Source organism: Solanum tuberosum, unplaced genomic scaffold, assembly GCF_000226075.1.
Source record: "Solanum tuberosum cultivar DM 1-3 516 R44 unplaced genomic scaffold, SolTub_3.0 scf00078, whole genome shotgun sequence".
In the NCBI taxonomy this organism is placed as follows: Eukaryota; Viridiplantae; Streptophyta; class Magnoliopsida; order Solanales; family Solanaceae; genus Solanum; species Solanum tuberosum.
In genome coordinates, this window is record NW_006239005.1 from 796,744 (window position 1) to 818,075 (window position 21,332).

Sequence of the window (21,332 nt, forward strand, 5' to 3'; positions counted from 1 at the left end):
TTGAGTTATCGAGTGACGATTGACCGATGAGACTTCCATCATGTAAATAATTCTGAGTACAAATAAACAAAAGAGTTACATTTATTTGATTATATAAAGTTAAGTGTTTCACTTAAAGCTAGCTATTTTTCATATATCAATTTTTATGCTAAAAATACATAATGTTTTTTTCTAACATTATTTTATTACGTAAAATCCTCTAAATTAAAAACTTTGAAACAAATTTGTCCACTAGATCCATGAAATAGAGTTATGGGCCATGGTCCATTAAGATGAATTTGGGCTTGGAGTAGTGTTAGGGTTTTAGGTTTTTGAAGCCTACAATATAATATCGCAAGCTTCTCACCATCTCCACACTGCTCTCGCATCGTCTCTTCGCTCTCTCTGTAAGTCATTCTTCACTTAACTTTTTATCCATGAATCTTATGTTGTATTCTGCATCTGCACTTTGATTTTTGTTTTGCGTATTTGTATTTGTACACATCTGAAAAGATGGGTTCTAGGGCTACATGTTATGCAGACATTTCAATGTGGATGCAATCTGTTGAATCTTATTGGTTTTGAATTTTATAACGATGATTTCAAGTGTTATTAATTGGATTGTGAACTTAATATTTGATAAATTTCTTAATACAAAGTTATTGGATTTGACGGAACTCGTATTCGGGCTTCTAGCTCCGCCTGTGGAAACAACCACTTCACTTACGTTAGGTTCAGATCCCTGTAGTGATAGTAAAAGTTTTATGTGATAGCCACTGTCATGTATGTGCTAAGGCTTACCAGCAGGCACACCGCGCTTATAAAATGAAGGTTTAAAGTCAAATTGAATTACTCATCGTCTTGTGTTTGGTTGGAATTTTCATTTTGTATAATGATCCTACATTACTAGTCCATGAATCCTAAGCAACTCTTATTCAAGTCCTCTGTTTGCTTAAAGTCATTACTAAGAATGGGTCTTGATGGAGGAGTTCTATTGGTGCCCACAAAACTAATCTTTTTAAACTACATCATGCTTTTTTCATGATTGGTTGTTGTTCAGCTTATTTTGCTCCATGTATTTTCAGTTTTTGATTGTATTTTTGATGGCTTATGGCAGGTTTAATTTGTATCTGCTAATTACATTCAAGAAGAGAAAATGTCTGGGTAAGTAATTGTTGTATTACTTCTATGTGTTTTAACAGCATGAACTGATATCAACTGGCATAAAAAAACTATTTTTGTACCTTAGGTGAATGTTTATTGAAAAAGTACCTACCTATCTTGGTCCTCTTAAACTTGGTAATTTCATATTCGTTGGCATGAACAAGTTACATCAGCTCTCTTTTATAATGACTGTTGTGTTTTTTTTTTCTTTTTTTTGCTTTGGATGCCATGGGTTGCAGACTATGAGACGATTTAGATTCATACGGCCCTTACCGATCTTGTCTTGTTTTCACATTTTGATAGTCTTGTATTTGCCATTTAATAAACATCTTTGCTTGATGACATTTAAAGAGATCTCATGTCACCTCCATGTCATTTTATTTATTCCTTGACTTATTGTAATGCAGTGAAGAGCCTGTTGCTGCTGAGACTCCAGCTCCCGCTCCTGCTCTTGGGGAGCCCATGGATATCATGACAGCATTGCAACTTGTCCTCAGGAAATCACGGGCTCATGGTGGTTTAGCTAAAGGTCTTCATGAGGCTGCTAAGGTTATTGAGAAGCATGCTGCCCAACTTTGCGTACTGGCAGAGGACTGTGACCAACCAGACTATGTGAAATTGGTCAAAGGTCTATGTGGTGATCACAATGTTAGCCTGATCACTGTTCCTAATGCCAAGACACTCGGTGAATGGGCTGGAGTAAGTAACAAGCTATTGATTCTGATAAAGTTAAAACAAAAGCAGTCATTTACCTCTTCTATTTCAAGAATTTATCAGTAGTGAAAGTCTGTTCTGAGTTTTGAAAGTGAATGTTGAATTAATTTCTCTCTTGCTTTCTTATTTTTGCAGTTGTGCAAGATTGATTCTGAAGGCAAAGCAAGGAAAGTTGTCGGATGCGGTTGTGTTGTAGTAAAGGTAAAGACTGAGATGAACCTAAAATTCTTGAGTGAATTTATTCATTTTCAAAAAGAACTGTTCTTGTGAGTAAATTTGTTTATCAATATTTACATCTTTTTTAAATTGCTTTTTCAGGATTTTGGAGAGGAAACTGAAGGGCTCCACATTGTTCAGGAATATGTGAAGTCTCACTGAGTGACACTCGTTGAATTAGAGAGGTTTAGCTTGTTTTTGGTTGTGATGTGAACATTTTTGATGGATTTTTTTTTTTATAACTTTCAGTTTGTAGTCATTTATGATTCTGGTTATGCATGCCTTCTTAAACTTTATAGGCCTTTTGGATCCCTATGAATGAACCAATATGATTGTAATCTGTTCTCCTAACATTGTATCAAGAACGATACATGGAAACTGAGTTGAAATTGGATTTGATCATGTTGATTACATGCAATTCACTTGTATGATTTGACTAGCTTTGTAGTGATGTTTCAGTTGATGTTTTGGCAAGTACTCGTACTCTAATCTAGGAATCAGACATCCATGAAATTTGGCTAGTTTTCGTTCATCACAATAATGGCGTTGTTTTATAGTTGTTATAAATGTTAACGCATCTCACATGTTCAGAATAGTACAATATGAGGAAATAGATGTGGTAGACTGCTTTATGATAGTACAATATGAGGAAATAGATGTGGTAAACTGCTTTATGATAGAATATTATGGTAAGTTTGAGTTTTGTGTTTCATTAGAGATGAGCTTAATGACAAGCCTTCTGCGTAGAGCAGCAATCTTCATACTTCCGGCTGGTGGAACTGGAGAATAAGACTCTTTATTTGCCTTGGTTTGCGAAAGCCCTGGAAATACAAAGACGAGTAAGAATAGTGTTTAGTTTTCCAATCTTGTTACAAACTTTTAAAAAATAATAATATTAGTTGTGATGTCAGAGTACTTGTAACTTTTGATTAGTGATACAGTAGGGTGTGTTACAATAAGCATTTGATGATTGTTTAGGTATGGAACTCGATTGTTTGCAAGAGTTAACAAAATTATCTGAGTTTGAGTTTAATTGTCTTTGTTCGTGTTAATTTGATTACTTCTCTGCTACTAAAGTATGCTTCTTTATTTAAATTTGAGAAAAGCATACTATATAACATTATTACCAAACGTATATACATGTTTTCGTATCATCAATCAATATGAAAACCTAATGTCCATAAAGCTACATCTCATAAGGAACTGATTCTTTCATAAAAAAAATACCTTTACATGTTTCATTTAGAAGATTTTTGAATCTGTATGACTAAACAACATACAAAATAATCACTATAGATCTTCGATATGTTTCTTACTGACATTCATATCTAACACGGGCCATACGACTCCAGAAAGTGAGTTCAATTAAATCTCTTTCATCGAAAAATTATACTACCAGATCAAAACTTTTTGTATAGGCCAGGCTTAACGATCACTATTAGCCCCATAGCAGCAATGAATTTCTTCACCTTGAAGAATCATGTCAACACCACCTGCAGGAAGACCAACCATTTCCATCGTCTTATTCCATATTTCAAAAGAAGTTCTCTCATTATATGCTTCTTTGCTAGGTTCACTAATTCTACAATGGCAACCAATGAAGGCACAAACATTACACCCTTGTGCTTTCAAGTCACCACAATAATCCAAGTTATCAGAATCAGTAGCTGCAAAAAGTGCACTTCTTGAACCCTGTTGAGCATCAAACATGAAAAAGAACATTTTCTGATAAAGAATGTTCAGAATTCTTGAAAGATCTCTTGTAACATTTGTGCGTACAGCTCCTGGCTCTACGCACATTACATGAATATTAGTATTCATTAGAAATTTTTGAAGTATACTGCTAAACTTCAGTTGTGCCAATTTGCTACTCGAGTATGCCTTTCTACTTGTGAACTTACTCTTCTTGGTTAAGAAATTCATATCTTGAGGATCAACAACGCCAATTACATGCATAAGGGAATTCATATTGATAATCCTGCTCGGAGAGCCTCTTTTCAAAGAAGGCAAAAGCAGAACAGATAGTAATGCAGGGGCAAGATGGTTCACTTGTATATGTGTTTCATATCCATCTTTGGTAAATTTTTGTGGTTGTCCTATAGAATAGATTCCAGCATTATTGATGAGAATATGCAGGGGTTTTGATCTCGAATTCCATTCTTGTGCAAATTTTACAACTGATTCGAGATGAAAGAGATCAAGCTCTATAACATCGATGCTTAGAGGCCTCGATTCAGTTTCATTTCTTCGCCATTTCTGAATGAGTTGATGAGCAAAACTTGTGTTTCTTACAGCCATAACAAGATGTGCACCTGACTCAGCTAATTGTTTAGCAATTTCAAGTCCAATGCCACTAGTGGCTCCTGTGACAATGCAATTTAGGCCATTGAGAGGAGGCAAAAGCAAAGGGTCTTGTAAATGTTTAGCATGGATTTTCTGAAAAAGTGTCTCATATGTTAAACGACGCCATCCTTGTAGCCATTCTGTCCATTCCAATCCTGTCGATGATGAATTCATAGTATTTCTTTAAAATACGATTAATATTTTTTTTCGATTTGAATCGATCTTTCAATGTCTCAATATTGTTATCTATAATCAAGAAAATTGCTGGAGAAATGAAACAAATGACTCTGTATGAACCAACAAGAAATCTGAATATGAATTTGAGATTGAGAAATAGACCAAAATTAAAATTGCAAGGAAAAATATATGAATGAAATAATAACTTGTTAATTGTTGAGTAATTGTTCAAATAATGATCAATAGAGAGAAGCAATGGACTGACAGAGATTCCGGAACAGATTTTTTTTTACTTAATGAGCTAAGCCAATAAAATCACATATATATTCTTTTTAACTAAATTGTCCTTTTCTTTTGGTTAGATGTTAAGTTAATATCTCGCCGCTCAATTTTGAATAGTTCACTTAGAAAGTTACTCAACTTTAAGTTGTTCACTTAGAACATAAGTGAATTCAAGATTTCTAGAAAATAGGTGCACCATTGCTTTAAAGATAAGATCTAAAAATTTATAATAACAATAACTAAGCGAGCAAAAAATAAAAAAAATACATTACCACAAAAAATATCATCAGTTTATAATTGTACTCGGCGAGACTTCATATTTTGAAAACGATCTATAATAACATCATTACTTAATATGCATACGGAACATCTTGCAAAATCAAAGACTTTAGGCAATTTTTTTCTCCTTGCATATTACTAGCTCCATCATTACCTTGTCCACAGAGTCTTGATAGGCATAGCGAGTGATCCAAAAGTAAGAGTAAATTACTTTTTGCAATGATCTTGCGGATGTATCACTATTCACTCACATGAACAATACCCAAAAAGCTTTCTATCAACTCTCCATTTTTATTAACATATCATAAAGCTAGTCATTTGCGTTTTATGTGAAATGTCCTTTGACTCATCAACTAGTATCCCAAAATAATCACCATCCAAGTCTTAGATGATAGCTTTAATTGTTTCTTTAGTACAAGCATTCAGAATATCTTTTTCAATTGTTGAACAAATCATCATATCATTTGGAGCATGTTGTAATATCACATTTTCCACATCCAGACGATTAACCCCATGATATTTCAAAAGTTCAAGAAAAAGACCTTTGTAATTGAAATCTTCACTCTCATCATGACCACAAAATGGTAATTCGTTTCTTAGGAAAAACTTTACCACATCGATTGAGGCATTTAAACAAATTCGATAATCACTTTTTATTTTTTTCACTTTGCTTGTGAAGAGAAGATTGAATTGACTGACGTTGATTCGCAAAATCAAGCATCCTTTTCAAACATTCGTTATGAATACTCTTTACCTCACAAACATGCAATCAAATTCTTTCCGAACCATGGTTCCAATTTCTAAAACCATCTTGTGTAAATGATTTCCCCGCATTGCCACGACTTTCAAATTCATTCTTGAAGAGATAACAACACAAACAAAATATAGCATCATCATTTATGCATTCCAACCAAGCAAAATTTGGAGCATTAAACCACTCAGGATTAAATTGGCGATTCCTAGTCCCAAATGTTGTTTTAGGATATACACGAAGTTTTGATTGATAAGGCTCCATCAAAATATAATGTCTCCTCATAACATCCCGAATATTGGAATCATATTCAAATATGAGTTTTCTTTCTTTGGGATCCCGTTTAAGAGATCCAACCCAAAGAATACAATCAACATTTGAAGAAGAAGGCGTAGTTGTCTCTCTTTGAGCTTCTGGAGCTACATGTGAACTAATAGATGCTCATACAAATTCAAATAACAATTCAATTTAGTCACAAATTTAACTAGCAAATTTAAAATAATAAAAGAGAACCGCATACCTTTCACAATAAAAAAAATAAAGAAATCACACCCTTGCAAGTCGAAATAAAATAGAGGAATCACAATCCTTGTAAATCTAACTAAAATAGATGAATCACACCCCTTTCACATTTAACAATAAGAAAATCACATATTCATAATAAAAAGAGGACTTATACCTCTTTTGCATTCGGAATCACATATTCATAATAAAGAAGAGGAATCACACCACTTGCACATTAAAAAAAGAAGAAGGAAATAACACTCCTTTCACATTAAAAATATAAGGGAATCACACCCTTCAAAATTAATAATATAATATAAACACACATTCCTTACAAGTTACATCCGCAAAATATGTAAGTTTGAGTTAACCAATTCATTAACTCTTGATGATTTCTATTATAAGTAATGACATTTTTTTTTAATGGAAATTCTAAAATTAAAGTCATATATATATATTTTTATTTTGTTAGTTTGTTATTAAAAAGAAAAATCATAAAAAAAAAAGAATTTTACCTTAAACTTTGACAATGATGATTTTTTTAGATTTTTTGTGTGGAAAATAAAAGACAAATTTGAAGAGAGAAGAAAAAATATTGTTGGAACTTGAAAAGTGGGTAGGAAGGAAACCTTTTGAAGTCTTTTGACTTTAGAGCTTTTAGAATTTTCATTTTTTTTTTTTGAAAACATGTTTTTAATTAATAAAAAAAAGATTGAAGCGAATTGTTCCTGGTAGGGGTGTTCGTGGTTCGATTTGGATCGGTTATTGGCTAAAATCAAAACTAAACCAATCTAGTCGGTTTTTAAAATTTCTAAAACCAAACCAAACGAAAAAAATAACCGTCGGTTTGGTTATTGTCGGTTTGGTTCAGTTTTTCTGATTTTTTTGGTTTGAAAGTAATAAATTTCTTGAGGACATATGTATCTCAATAGACATTAACACCTAGTATATGAACAATCCACATGAAAGCTATTGTCGGTTCAATTAAGCAATACTAGAGTTATTTTACACGAACAAAGTGATTCAACTAAGAGAAAATGTGACTATCTTATGTGAGGTAGGGTAGGTAAAGACTAAAGTAAAATTTTTTGATGGGCTTGGACCTAGGATTGTAATAGTTGGGCTAAAATTTAAGTGTTGAGCGTGAGAAAATAATAAAGTTAAAGACTTAAGTTAATTAAAATTTAACAAAATATTTATATTTTATTTATGAATAATATATAAATAATTATAAAATTTATATATATCTAATTTATCAGGTCGGTTTGGTTATTTTTTAGTAAAACCAAAATCAAATCAAATAGTATCAATTTTCAAAATTTAAAACCAAACCAAACCAAATATCGATTTTTCTAATAGGTTTGATTTGGATTGCGGTTCGATTTGGTTGTTTAACCATAACCATAAACAACCCTAGTTCCTGGCTGGGATCAAACTTGGGATCTTAGTGTTGAAATTCGGCCCTCAAACCAGTGAACCATCTAGCCACTTTGAGGGTGGGTTCCGCAAACTTATATTTAATATATTCTTTAATAATTATACAAGTAATATATCGAGTTTAGTCGGATGACCATGGATTTCGGTGATCCAGTTTTAATACATTAATCCGCCCCTACTTAGAAAGTCACTCAACTCTTGAGGTTTCACTTAGAAAGTCACTCAACTATTGATATTTCACTTAGAAAGTCACTCAATCAATTTAAATAATTTTTCATTGTACTGTTTGCTTTCTTTAATGTCTATCTACTATACTTTTAAGGGTCGTTTGATACAAAAATTAATATTGCAGGGACTAGTAGCGCATGTATTAGTAATGCATTGTTTATTTATATCAAGTGTTTGGTTCATTATTTCCACCTCATCTTGTGTTTAGATTAAAGCTCAATAAAAAGTTTTTTTTTTTCAATTATATCCTTAAATTATTATGTAATTGGGCCAACGTAGATAATTACCGAACAATTTTTTTTATGGAATTCTAACTAGCCAGGGGAAGAACAATTTTGTTTTCATGTTGGTTATTTTTTCACTTGAATTATTTGAGGACAAATAATTGTCATCTTAATAAACCGATCACTCACAAATTATCAATTTGAATTTAAAAAAGATAAATCATCTACTTTTAAAATCAAAAAGACAGTAAATAATAATAAAAATGAATAAACCACCTACATTTACACATAAAAATTGTAAGTTCTAGTTTTAATATATATATAATACATTTAATTAAGATCACAAACGTCATGTGATGATATATTTGCCTTTTGAGTTAGCAAATGTCAAATAACTCACATTCAAATATTGTATTGATTTGTGTTGGATTTATTTAGTAACAAATAACTTTCTCTAAATAATTTGTAAGCTAATTTATTTAAATAAATTTACTAGTACAAATATAAAACATAAAATCACGAAAATAAATAAAATAATTAAAATGTTTGAGGGATATTTTTGTCTTTACATAGACTTATCCCATGATATTAAATCCTATGTATTACTAATACCTCCAAATGAAAGGTTTTAGTAATACATCCTATAATATCATGTAGGGCGTATAACTAATTCACTAATCCATGAATTAGTTATACCTAGACCTAAGTTTCTACTAAATAATATTATAGATAATATATGAACTATTTCTCCTAATACTCCCGACCAAATAACCCCTTAAATCTTCTATATCATCAATTAATTTGACCACGTGTCTTGTCTATTTTTGCCCTCTACAATCTCCATCCATGTGTTGGTTCTTGGAAAACTGACAAGTTTAATTTCAGTTTGTACTGTTGCAAGATTCTCCATGATTTGTTTAAATGTAGTATAGATGACACTAATCATCCATGAATTATTGATGTTTGTTGCCACTTGCCAGCTACACACACAAAAAAGGGTACAACTCTCAGTTTGCTTATGTTTGCCCTTACATCACCTATTTGTCTATCAAACTCAATTTGGAACATATTGGTGTCTTATGTGATTACTTTAACATTTTTAGGTACATAATTTGGAATATCACTCAATATGGACTAAAGCGAGTGTGTAAATAATTGAATTCACTTTAATATAAATATTCTTTTTAATTTTACTTCAAATAGTAAGGTGCGGTGCTTTTGCTTCTTCCATCCCTGTCTTTAAATTTCTCACACGGAGTCCGGAGTTCACACTGGAGCTCTGATTAAATTCGGATCGCGCACTGCAGGGTCTGTTTGGAGGTGACGCTCCCAACAAATTTTTCTCCATATCTAAGGCTCGAACTCGAGACCTTTGATAAAGGGTGAAACAGTTGCACCGCTATATCACAACCCATGTTGGTCATGTTGGTCATCCCCGTCTTTCTTGAATAATAGACAAGCGTGGCCTCCAAGTAGCCAAAATAAAATAATAATATACAAACACAATTTTTTTTCCTTTTTCCCCAAGGCTTTCTTGCTGCCTAGTATTTTCATATATAAAAACACAAGCCATACTAAAACATAGGTAACACAACACACATATCAAAATGACAATTCTTAATCATCATCATGATGAGCAACCACATTTTGTGTTACTTCCTTTTATGGCACAAGGCCATACAATCCCTATAATAGACATAGCTCGTTTATTAGCACAAAGAGGTGTTATTGTCACAATACTTATGACACCTTTAAATGCCATAAGGTTCAATAATGTCATTGCCCGCGCAGTCGAAAAAGGACTCAATATTCATATAATTCACCTCGAGTTTCCAAGTTTAGAGGCAGGGTTACCACAAGATTGTGAAAATTGTGACATGATTTTATCAATAGACATGATAAATAAGTTCTTTAATGCTACTCAAATGCTTGAGACACAAGTGGAAGTGTTGTTGCAAGATTTGAAACCAAATTGTCTAATTTCTGATTTGTGTTTTCCTTGGACAACAAATGTTGCTAAGAGGATTGGCATACCTAGGATTGTTTTTCATGGGATGGGAAGTTTTTCTTTGTTGTGTTTGCATAATTTGAGAGATGGGAAGTTGTTGGAGAGTGTTGGTTCTGAGAATGAATACTTTTCAGTGCCTGGACTTCCAGACAAAGTTGAAGTGACAAAAGCTCAACTAAAAGCATTAGTGGATCCAAGCAATCCTGAATGGAGAGAACTTGGAGACCAAATGAAGGAGGGAGAGGCTCAAGCTTATGGAATTGTGGTGAATAGCTTTGAGGAGTTGGAACCTCAATATGTGCAAGGAGTGAAAAAGGCCAAAGGTAATGTTAAAGTCCATGACTATCTTATCTCAAAATTTAAAAGTTGTTACATCATATTATGTCTTAGTAAGCAAGGGCGGATCTAGGAAGGGGTAGGGTGTTCACTGAACCTTCTTGGTATATATATAGATTTTGAAACTTTGAACATGAGACTAGAGGCTGACTCAGTGATTAAGGGATTTTTAAAATGTACTTAACGTTCCAAGTTCAATTTCTTGACACTACATTTTTGTCTTTCGTACCCTCTGAATGAAAATTCTAGATCCACCACTATTAGTACGAATGAAAATATGTTATGCTTTCGAGTGGAAGTGTAATTCTTAAACAATTACCTCTAGAAGCTTGAATTGTTATAGTGAGCATATTTTTTATTAACTTAATTATATTATGTCTGAACAGGTAAGAAGGTTTGGACAATTGGTCCTGTTTCCTTATGCAACAAAGAGAAACAAGACAAAGTTGAAAGAGGAAACAAGGCTTCAATTGATGAACACCACTGCCTAAAATGGCTTGATTCTAAGGAACAAGATTCCGTGCTCTACGTTTGTCTTGGGAGTCTATCGCACTTGCCAACATCACAAATGATTGAACTTGCACTTGGTTTAGAGTCATCTAAACGACCCTTCGTATGGGTCATTAGACACATATCAAATGGATTTAGAAAATGGCTAAATGAAGAGAACTTTGAGGAAAGAGTTGCAAAACAAGGGATTTTAATCAATGGTTGGGCACCACAAGTACTAATACTATCTCATCCTTCGATAGGAGGATTCCTGACACACTGTGGATGGAACTCGATCTTAGAAGGGATATCGGTTGGTGTCCCAATGATCACTTGGCCATTATTTGCTGAACAATTTTGTAATGAGAAGCTCATTGTGAATGTACTCAAGACAGGAGTGAAGGGTGGTATGGAGAATCCAGTGATGTTTTTAGAGGATGAAAAAGTGTGTGCACAATTGAAGAAAGATGATATTAAGATGGTTATTGAAAGAGTAATGGGGGGAGAAGAGGAAGCAAAAATGAGAAGAGAAAGAGCTAAAAAGCTTGGAGAAATGGCAATAAGGGCTGTGGAAGGAGGTTCATCTCACTTTAATTTGACAAAACTAATAGAAGATGTCACACAACAAGCAAAAATTGGGGGTTTTAAGTCTAGCTAATGTTTCTTGATTAAGTAAGTAGGCAAATGTTGGAAAATCTATGTGAAATCTTATGTTGATTTACGAATATCTGATTATGATTTAGTGGTACAGTTAAATTTGTAAGAGGTCAAGAACACACGACTTTGTTCACACATTAGATCCTGTTACTAGCCATTGAATATTATGATATAAATAAATAAAGGAGAGAATCGTATGAAGCTTTCAACTTCAATATTGATGCCATGAATGTTTGTGTTCGAGGACGTTTGCCTTAGATAATGTCTTTAAAAATGAAGGGAAAAAAATATTTATAGGTTACAAGAATGAGGCACCAACTTATCAAAATAAGGTCCACTTGATACTTAAAATACTAGCACCAAATACCAATGAATGTTGGGCACGTGATTAATGGTGCTAGCCAATATTCCTCTGTCATGCTCAGGCTAATTTGTCTGATAATATCCACAATTCTCTACTTGTTCTGAGCTTAGACGATCAATATTCTTCCCCAAACTTAATTTCAAATTAAGATACTTTGGCAATTTTAGAACATAGTGTCTCCCATTGAAAGTGAACTCTTTGCTTTGATACAGAGAAAATACAACGCATTGGAATATGTTCGAGCAAAATGCATTTTAATATTAAAATAATAATATTAATTTGCATGAGGTACTGATGAAAGTAGACATTATTTTTTGGTGTTAACTTATGTAATAACTAAGACATGTTTCATCACTTGTTACCCCACTAAGACTTGAAAATTTTAACCTCTAGACATATTTTACAATATTATTCTCTCATTACTTTGCTATTTAATCTAAAAAAGAAATCCTACACCTATATTGTACATATTGTTCTTTCTGTTTGGGTATTTTCCCTGATTTCTTATTATAAATGGGTTTTTCTTTTCCGAAAATATAAAAGTCTTCATATTTGGATAGCCAAGGTTTAAGACTCTAGAAATAGATGTTTGTCCCTTCTAACATATCAACATTCACAATGTAGTCCTAGAGGCTTTGAGAATTTAGTCTAGGAGGAGAATTTGTGAGATAGTTTATCACTTGTATGAACCTCTTTATATTCCAGTGAATTGGGTGGGGTTATTTCTCTTTATGTTTTGTACTCTCTTTTATATAGTGAATTGATCGAATCACGTTAAATTTTTATGTCTTATGATATATTTCTCATTTGTCTTCTTACTCATGATCTTCCGAGATTTGCTTTACTAACTTCCACATGATACCTATATATTTCAGTCCGAACACTTTTTCTCCTTAAAGTCTTGATCATTTTCTTTCATATGCAAAAGTAGTTTGATGGATTCACGTCAAAAATATAATAGAGCCTCACAATCACTTATCTTTTGTTGAGTGATATTTATGATGCTTAACTTTCCATTTCAAAAAAATATCTTTGGAATACTTGTAAAATATAGCTTTTCAGAGTTGTTGGATCACCGTCCATCAATGTGACTCATGTACTCACCGTCCACATTTTTCTTTTCTTTTTTCTTTTTTTCAGTCCAATCAAATTAGAGCCATTCCTTTTATTATCTTGATTATAACAGTAAGTCCGATTCAAACAAAATTTTCTATTTCACTTCTATCATGATGTCAACTTTTACAAATATAATTTGACCCTACTTAGAGAAAATGTGTTTTTTTTATCTATTATTATTATTATTATTATTATTATTATTATTATTATTATTATTATTATTATTATTATTATTATTATTATTATTATTATTATTATTATTATTATTATTATTATTATTATTATTATTATTATTATTATTATTATTATTATTATTATTATTATTATTATTATTATTATTATTATTATTATTATTATTATTATTATTATTATTATTATTATTATTATTATTATTATTATTATTATTATTATTATTATTATTAACAAATTAAATACTCCATGACTCGATCAAGAATTAGATGGGATTTTATTTATATTAGATTGTTTTTGTCTTTTGGCAACTCAGTTGTTTTAAACTTACAAAACATATATACATATATATACTGTGTGAATTTTTTCTTATTCTTTTTATGCTAATCAGTTGTTAATTAACGTGACTGATAATATTAATTGGGTCAAACAAGACTTCGAAATTCATATAAAAAAGACCTTTTGAGTTTTGAATCATGTGATTTAAATGTCTATATTATATATTATTTTTTTAACTCGTGATATAACTGAGATTTTGAAATTTAAAATTTTAAACTTTAATTATATATTCGACCATGCATAAAAGCTTTAAGTTTTTAAAAAATATATTCACATGTTTAAAAATTATATTAAAAAAATACTATAAATCACAATAATTAACCATTTAAAAGAAATTCTTAAAAAAAAAAAAACTAATCAACTCTAAATTTATAACTTTGTCACATAATTAATTAGGACATAGAAGCTAAGCAAGAGTTTAAGTTACACATTGTTGTTAATAGTATAAAAAAATTACATTCTTAGGTAAATTAAAAGAATATCTACATTTTTTTTTTTTAAACGTGAGATTCTTAATTTTGAAAATAAGATGGATTATCTATTATATTAATAAAATTGACGGATAACTGACTATCACTAAATGTGAGACTAAGATCAGTACATATTGTATGATTCAAAATCACCCCATAGGACATAGTTGCAAGTTAGTGTCTTCTCTCCAACAACTATTTCAATCAATGTTAAGTCTAAATACGCTCGTAGTTGTGCTACTTATTAATTAAAAGACCGATCAAAAAAATAAGAAACGCAATATAACAACTGTAAATAAATATTACTTCCCTTCCCTTTTCGACTTTAGTTGACTTGTAAAACATTGTTGGAAGAGTCATCCCTGAATGAGCCCTGCAGTGCGCGATTTAGATTTAGTCGGGAGCTTTAATGTGGGCTCCAGACACTGACGCTGAATGGGAAATCAAAAAAAAAAACAAAAAAAACTAATCAAGCTAAGACTAGAAGGGACAAATTTACATGTGCTTCGTCTCCTTTCTTTGAGATCGAGGCTCCGCTCTATTTTACTAGGAAGGCACGATATTCATTAGTAAGCGTGGGGTGACTAATAATTTCAAATATCTCTGCTTTGCTATTATAGGTTATACTTGTCATTGATTTTTATCATCCAATTGAATTAGTTGATTCTTGAGTGTTTTCTTAACAACAATATTGCTGACAGAGTATATATAACTTGAACTCAATAAGACTAATGATGTGAAGTTGAAACGGTGGAAATACTATTTTTAAATTGTTATTTTCTTCAACCTTTTTTTTTTAGGCATAATACTTAATTGTGTCTTAACTTGACCTCGTTTCACATTTATGCCTTCCAACTTTGGGTGTGCACAAGTATGCACTTAAACTTGTATAAAGTTGAATAAGTAGACACATGAGTCCTACATGGCATACTACACGTAGAACATCATGTAGGATGTAAATTGTCACATAAGATGTAGCGTAGGAAATGTGTCTTCTTGTTCCACTTTATATAAATTTAAGTGTCTACTTGTACACAACAAAAAAATCAAAAAATATAAATATAAGTTGGGACCAAATTAAAAAACGTATTTACCTTAGCACGCTCTTCATTACCAACCTAAATGGCTGGCTAATATAATAGCAACGGAGCAAGTACTTTTTCCTTTTGGCTTTTAATTTGTACACACACATGTTTTCTAAGGGTTGGCCTGACTTTGACTAAAAGGGGAAATAAATTCAACATATCAACAAGAAAATAAATTTAGTACTAAGATATTTTTTAATGAAGCTTACATTCATCAACTATAAATTATATATAAATATAAGCTGTAATCCCCCATCTCAGCCTCTTAAATTTGCATTCTACTAAGTACTATAATTATTCCTTCTCTTCATTTATTTCTCCATACAAATTTAATTAAATTTTTGCTTCTTCTTCTTTCAATTAATTAGTTTACTTTACTTTACTTAATTAATACATTTGATTTGAAGAAACAATTAAGGCTATATATATATATATATATATATATATATATATATATATGGAATTCACTTTTCTTGATACTTGCTTGGATTTGAGTTTGAATTCTACAACATCTCTTGATGAACTACCAATTGTATGTCCAAACTTTTCAATATATCCATCTATGAATTTCTACACTACTATTTGCTCTAATTAATATCTTCCTTCACTTTTTTTGCTTTCAGAAACAACAAGAAGTAATTGGATTGGGAGGAGACATGCCATCAAATGATGAGGTTTGTAAATCTTCTTTTTAGTGTGCTCTTTAACATGGCATTAACTGACATTCATGTCCTTTAGCTTTGGGTGTACGAAAGTTGACACTTAAACTATTTAAAAGTTAAGCAAGTAGACACACATGTCTTATATATGTGGCATAACACACGTAGGATGCCACATAGGACATATGTGTCTACTTATTCAACTTTTGGACAGTTTAGGTGCCTACAAGCACACCTGCAGTTGGAAGACATATAATGTCACTCAATGTCAAGTTAAAGGACACATTTATGTATTATATCTTTTTTTATACCATCAAACTTATATAATTAATTAACTAACTAAATCTATTGATCTAAATGTGTGTGTTTAGGCTGCAAGTGATCATTTGGCAAAGGAAGTAAAGAGATTGAGTGGTGAAAACAAGAAGCTACGAGAAGTGCTGAGTGTTATGTATGACAACTATAATACTTTGAGAAAACAATACATAAACAATTGTAGTACTAGTGGAACCTCAAGAAAACGAAAAGCTGAAAAAATCACCTCTAGAGTAAATTCGGAACTAAGTGATGAAGACTCTTCGTGCAACAAATCCAGAGTACTAGTACATCATCACCACATTCAAAGATCTGACCATACAACTCTCGTAAGCTGAATTTGCATTATCACGTTACCTAAAAGATAACTGTCCATGTAATATGTCACTAGTTATCCCGAAAATAAAACAGATATCTCGTTAGGTACAATCAGTTAACTTACACCAATAGCAACAAAAAGATATAGTATATTAATCAAGTTAAATCCAATTCGAACTTAATTTACACATTCCCTTTAAAGTAATTTTTTTTTGTATATCATGTATATATGCTAATGTATATAAGACATAATGCAGCTAGTGAAGGATGGATACGAGTGGCGTAAATACGGTCAGAAAATAACGAGAGACAACCCGTATCCCAGAGCGTACTTCAAGTGTTCATTTGCTCCTACTTGCCCCGTTAAGAAAAAGGTAAGAACTCTAAATAAAACGTATCAAGTTTAGAGGGGTCTTTAGGTATTCAGATATGTCTTTCCTAATATGTATGTTGATCGCGTAGGTACAATTATATAAATGTTGTGTCTAATTATACTCCAAGAGTATAGTCAAAATAGTTGTTACAAGTTTTAACTTATAAGTACACATTTTTGTAGGTGCAAAGAAGTGTTGATGATAAGTCCATTATAGTAGCAACATATGAAGGAGAACATAACCATTCAAAAGTAGTACTAGAGGCTGGTGAGGGCTCTAGTACTACTACAATTGGTCATAGTCACAAGCAGCCAGAGTTTAACAAGTTGTTGATAGACCAAATGGCGTCATTCTTAACCAGAGATCCCAAATTTAAAGCTGCCCTTGCTGCTGCCCTTCGCGAAAAAACTACCCTTACACATAAATAGAGGGTAGTTACGTTGGCTACACAATTATTCAATATCAAGAAGGGTTGACTCGAGAGAAGACAATGTAACCAACTATTCGTACAATGTTAGAGTGGGTTTAAAGTCAAACATTAGTTGAGGAATGGACCGATGGTCTGCTTATATGGACTTGGACAATCTTCCCCTCATGAGCTAGCTTTTGGGGTTGAGTTAGGCTTACATGTCATATCAGATAAAAGCAAAGAGTATGTGTTTGGAAGGCTAAATTGGACTAGGAGGCTCAAGTGAGAATGGGATATATTAAATTGACTTATTTTCAAAGTGCAGCCAAATTTTGAATTCCCTTTTTGTATGCTATGAAATGCAAGTTCATGATGTGACAACATTTTTCTTAATATACATAGCCTTCATTTCTGCTTTCTTTTAAGTATTAAAATCATCAAGTGTCAATGGTATCCTTCTATTATTACAACTTAATTTGTACGTGAGTGCCTGAAGTTTTAATTCTTGTCCCAAATTGATGTTTATTACTTTATATATACTATTTTCAAGTAAAGATGCAAATATATACATGTTTTATATTGATTTTTTTTAGTTATTATTATTGATGAAGTGGGGTCTAAGCCACTAAGTTTAGTACTAATACAGAGTAGGCCAGAAACCATACTAGGTAACCTTATTAATCAACCATCATACAATGACCTCACTAATCCTTTGTTCTTGTCAACAAACTAATACATTTTACTTCCCGTTTAAAAAAAATGACTTAGTTTGACTTGATATAGAGTTTAAGAAAAGAAAGAAAATGTTTCAATCTTGTGATCCTAAATTAAAGTTATGTCAAATATACTATCAAAATATCATTTAATCTTGTGGTTATGTCATTTTTGTTAAGCAGACCAAAAAAAAAAGTAGGTCATTCTTTTTGAAACCGCAAGACTCTTGTTTTAAAAGCTTGGACACAATGCTTAAATAAGTCTCAGAGTGCTAAAAAAAGAAGAAGATCGATAACAAGACCAATGGAGTGCCTATTAAATGGACATGAATTAAAGAAAAAATAACAGTAGATATATTTCAAGCTTAAAACAAATTTCGAAGTAGCAATTACACAATAGTACTAGTGACTGAAACAAACAATTTCAAAATCCAACTACTTAACATTCTTAGCCGAAACTCATTAAATCCTGCAACATACATATGGTCATTGATAATCCAACGAACACCAATATCGACCCAAAATTACCATGAAATGTCACCGGAGCAGCAGATTTTTCGGAAGAATGCACCGCGGAGACGACGTCTGACCTAGGAGGAGGTGAAATAGAGTGAACAAGAACAGATACCTTCATGCCATTAGAGCATCCACCAATGCCACAAATGAAGTAGTACCTCTTGGACTTGTCCAGTAAAATGAAGTCTTTTCCACTACTCCAATTCCCTAGTGCACCTTCTATTGTGCAATTATTGTATCCTACTTTGTCCACTTGTAACACATTGTGTTGTGCCTTTTGATACCTAAATGCTGCCACCAAATGCATTTGTAAATCATCTCATTAGTGATAAAATAAGAAGCTTACCTCTAAATAAGAAAGTATGCCATTTTCTTGGATTGAGACAAATAGAGTAGTACTATTTTTTTAAATAAAAAAGGGAAAATGCTCAAATATGTCATCAAACTTTGAGAAAAGGTTTATCTATGTTATCCATTAAAACTTTGGTTCATTTATATCATTTATGTGTTTGAAAAAGGCTCATCCATGTCATTTGTTAACTGAAAACAATTTCGAAAAAATAATTTTTACACGTAGTCAATTAGTATAATTCGGCAATGTCATAATTAAATCATTTTTAAAGGTAAAAGGCTCAAATATGTCATCGAACTTTCAGAAAAAGCTCATCTATGTCATCCGTTAAAAGTTTGGCTAATATATGTCATTTTTTCAGTCAACAAATAATGACATGAATGAACCTTTTCTCAAACGCAAATGACATAGATAAGTCAAACTTTTAACAGATGACATAAATGCGTCTTTTCTCAAAGCTAAGTTTGATCGCAAATTTAAGTCTTTTCCCAAAAAAAACATACCATTACCTTCTAACTTGGGGAGTATTAAGTAGTGAGACGTTTAAGGAATAAAAAGGTAATTTAGACCAACAAAAATTATAAGCACACTATTAACGTATCTAGGAAAAATTATAAAAGACAGATAGTATGAACAGAACGTCGTACAGATGAAGTCACCAACGTAGAAGGTTTGGTTGTTGCTCCAAATGGTGTAGTTGATGCCGGGATTCCAACCTTTGTTAGCTCCGACAATGTGATCAGTGGCGGAGACGGTGGTGGCAATGGTGGCGGTGACGATGAGGATGAATACATGAAGAGCCATGGTAATTTATCAGAGCAACTCCTACTTTTAATATTCCACTACTTATTAACCTTAAAAATTAAGGCTAGATGGCAACCTTTATATAAAGGAATCCAAAGGTAAAAAGTTGGATAAACCATCATTATAGACTGTACATATTTATTAGGTAACAATTATCATTCACTTTTACATACACCTCCTATATATGGTGTACAATTTTTTTTCTTTCTTTTTACGTTAGCCAAAAGTTTTATGGTATAACGGTGGCTAACAAATTTCATAATGGAACATACTATTGTTAGTTAAATTCATTATTTTATGTCGTTGTTATTTGGTAGGTGAATAAGAAATAAGTTCTTTATATATTAAGTTTTGTATAACTTATATGATGTTTGGTAGGTAGATAGGAAATAAGTTATTCATATTAAAATTAATATGATGTTGGGTTGACAATTTAGAAATGCGCATAACTAAAACATGTGTAAGTTATGAGAGAATCTATGTATTAGTTTATGCATGATAGAAAGTGAAATAATTAATACATATATAACTAACACATAAATAACTAATTGATAACTGCATAAAATAATACATAAATTCATCCATAACTGATCTTTATATTACTAAATAAATGCATAACTCTAACCAACTAGCCAATTTGTTTGAGCAGACACAATTTTAGAGAAAAAAAGTCTAAATAGAGAGGATCCAAGATATTAATATTGAATTAAAAGAAATATGAATATTGTTGCACGCACTAACGATTTATTTGTTTTCAGAAAAGAATTTTATTAGTAGATGCAGAGTATGCATGGTTGAGTCCTACTCATTCACAATATTGGGCATCACTTATTGCAAGTATGTACGTACATTATTATTGTATAAAGTTCATTAACCATATGTAGTATATTACTTTATAAGTATGTACGTGCATCCACTGCTCATGATTGATGATAGCCATGTATACACCGTGAGTTTAAAGCAAAATCCATTTTAATACTGAAACGGAGTAGAGTAGTAAGTATTCATTCATCCTTAACTTGAGCTTGAATCTAATATTATAGCATGTCGTGAATGAAGCACACTAGATGGGCCTAAAGCACAATTTAGTGTAGATATCACGACCGTAACCCGAGCAATCATTTATGTGTGACAATCGCTAGCGCATCTAGAGCTAGAGAAGCCTAGTCTGATATGAGAAGTGCTAATTCAGTTCAGGTAGACTTCATTCAAAAATGCCACGGCCCCAAAGTAGGACTTTGTGATGCTAATTCGGATTACTCAGGGGACAGATATTAGACATCATGTGGAGAGACAACAACAAAATAAGATGAGAAAATCGAGTATGTAGCAGCACGCCTCATGTGTAAAGAAAACCACGCCTCAATCACCTTGCCTCCTAAAGTAAATGGTCTACTCTACTACTACTACTCAAAACTCACCAATTTTATTTTCATGATGACACTAAAAGTAGCAGACCAAATTAAATCTAATTAATCCTACCACTAGGCACGTAATCTTTATTAGTAACAATCCCTTCTC

At 31.9% G+C, this 21,332-nt stretch overlaps 5 protein-coding genes across 5 annotated transcripts; 3 read left to right on the forward strand and 2 right to left on the reverse strand.

Moving 5' to 3' along the window:
• Positions 1 to 296: 296 nt before the first annotated feature.
• On the forward strand, positions 297 to 2,491 carry LOC102582055 (40S ribosomal protein S12-like). Its single transcript, XM_006346542.2, has 5 exons — positions 297 to 386; positions 1,097 to 1,143; positions 1,551 to 1,842; positions 1,993 to 2,058; positions 2,176 to 2,491. The coding sequence occupies exons 2-5, from the start codon at positions 1,136 to 1,138 to the stop codon at positions 2,233 to 2,235; spliced, it is 426 nt and encodes a 141-aa protein (XP_006346604.1). The 5' UTR covers positions 297 to 386; positions 1,097 to 1,135; the 3' UTR covers positions 2,236 to 2,491.
• A 1,007-nt stretch (positions 2,492 to 3,498) lies between these two features.
• Positions 3,499 to 4,590, reverse strand: LOC102600467 (retinol dehydrogenase 12-like). The gene has a single exon (XM_006346591.1). It carries the CDS (start codon positions 4,588 to 4,590, stop codon positions 3,499 to 3,501), a length of 1,092 nt encoding a protein of 363 aa, XP_006346653.1.
• A 5,255-nt stretch (positions 4,591 to 9,845) lies between these two features.
• LOC102582377 (UDP-glycosyltransferase 73C3-like) lies at positions 9,846 to 12,003 on the forward strand. Its single transcript, XM_006346543.2, has 2 exons — positions 9,846 to 10,629; positions 11,029 to 12,003. The coding sequence occupies exons 1-2, from the start codon at positions 9,906 to 9,908 to the stop codon at positions 11,787 to 11,789; spliced, it is 1,485 nt and encodes a 494-aa protein (XP_006346605.1). The 5' UTR covers positions 9,846 to 9,905; the 3' UTR covers positions 11,790 to 12,003.
• A 3,805-nt stretch (positions 12,004 to 15,808) lies between these two features.
• LOC102582725 (probable WRKY transcription factor 40) lies at positions 15,809 to 17,823 on the forward strand. The gene is made up of 5 exons (XM_006346544.2): positions 15,809 to 15,883; positions 15,975 to 16,025; positions 16,382 to 16,654; positions 16,901 to 17,017; positions 17,200 to 17,823. Exons 1-5 carry the CDS (start codon positions 15,809 to 15,811, stop codon positions 17,443 to 17,445), a joined length of 762 nt encoding a protein of 253 aa, XP_006346606.2. The 3' UTR covers positions 17,446 to 17,823.
• Positions 17,824 to 18,470: 647 nt separating this feature from the next.
• Positions 18,471 to 19,844, reverse strand: LOC102583063 (lamin-like protein). Its single transcript, XM_006346545.2, has 2 exons — positions 19,655 to 19,844; positions 18,471 to 18,946 (listed from the first exon to the last, which is right to left on the reverse strand). Exons 1-2 carry the CDS (start codon positions 19,809 to 19,811, stop codon positions 18,588 to 18,590), a joined length of 516 nt encoding a protein of 171 aa, XP_006346607.1. The 5' UTR covers positions 19,812 to 19,844; the 3' UTR covers positions 18,471 to 18,587.
• Between the last annotated feature and the right edge of the window lie 1,488 nt (positions 19,845 to 21,332).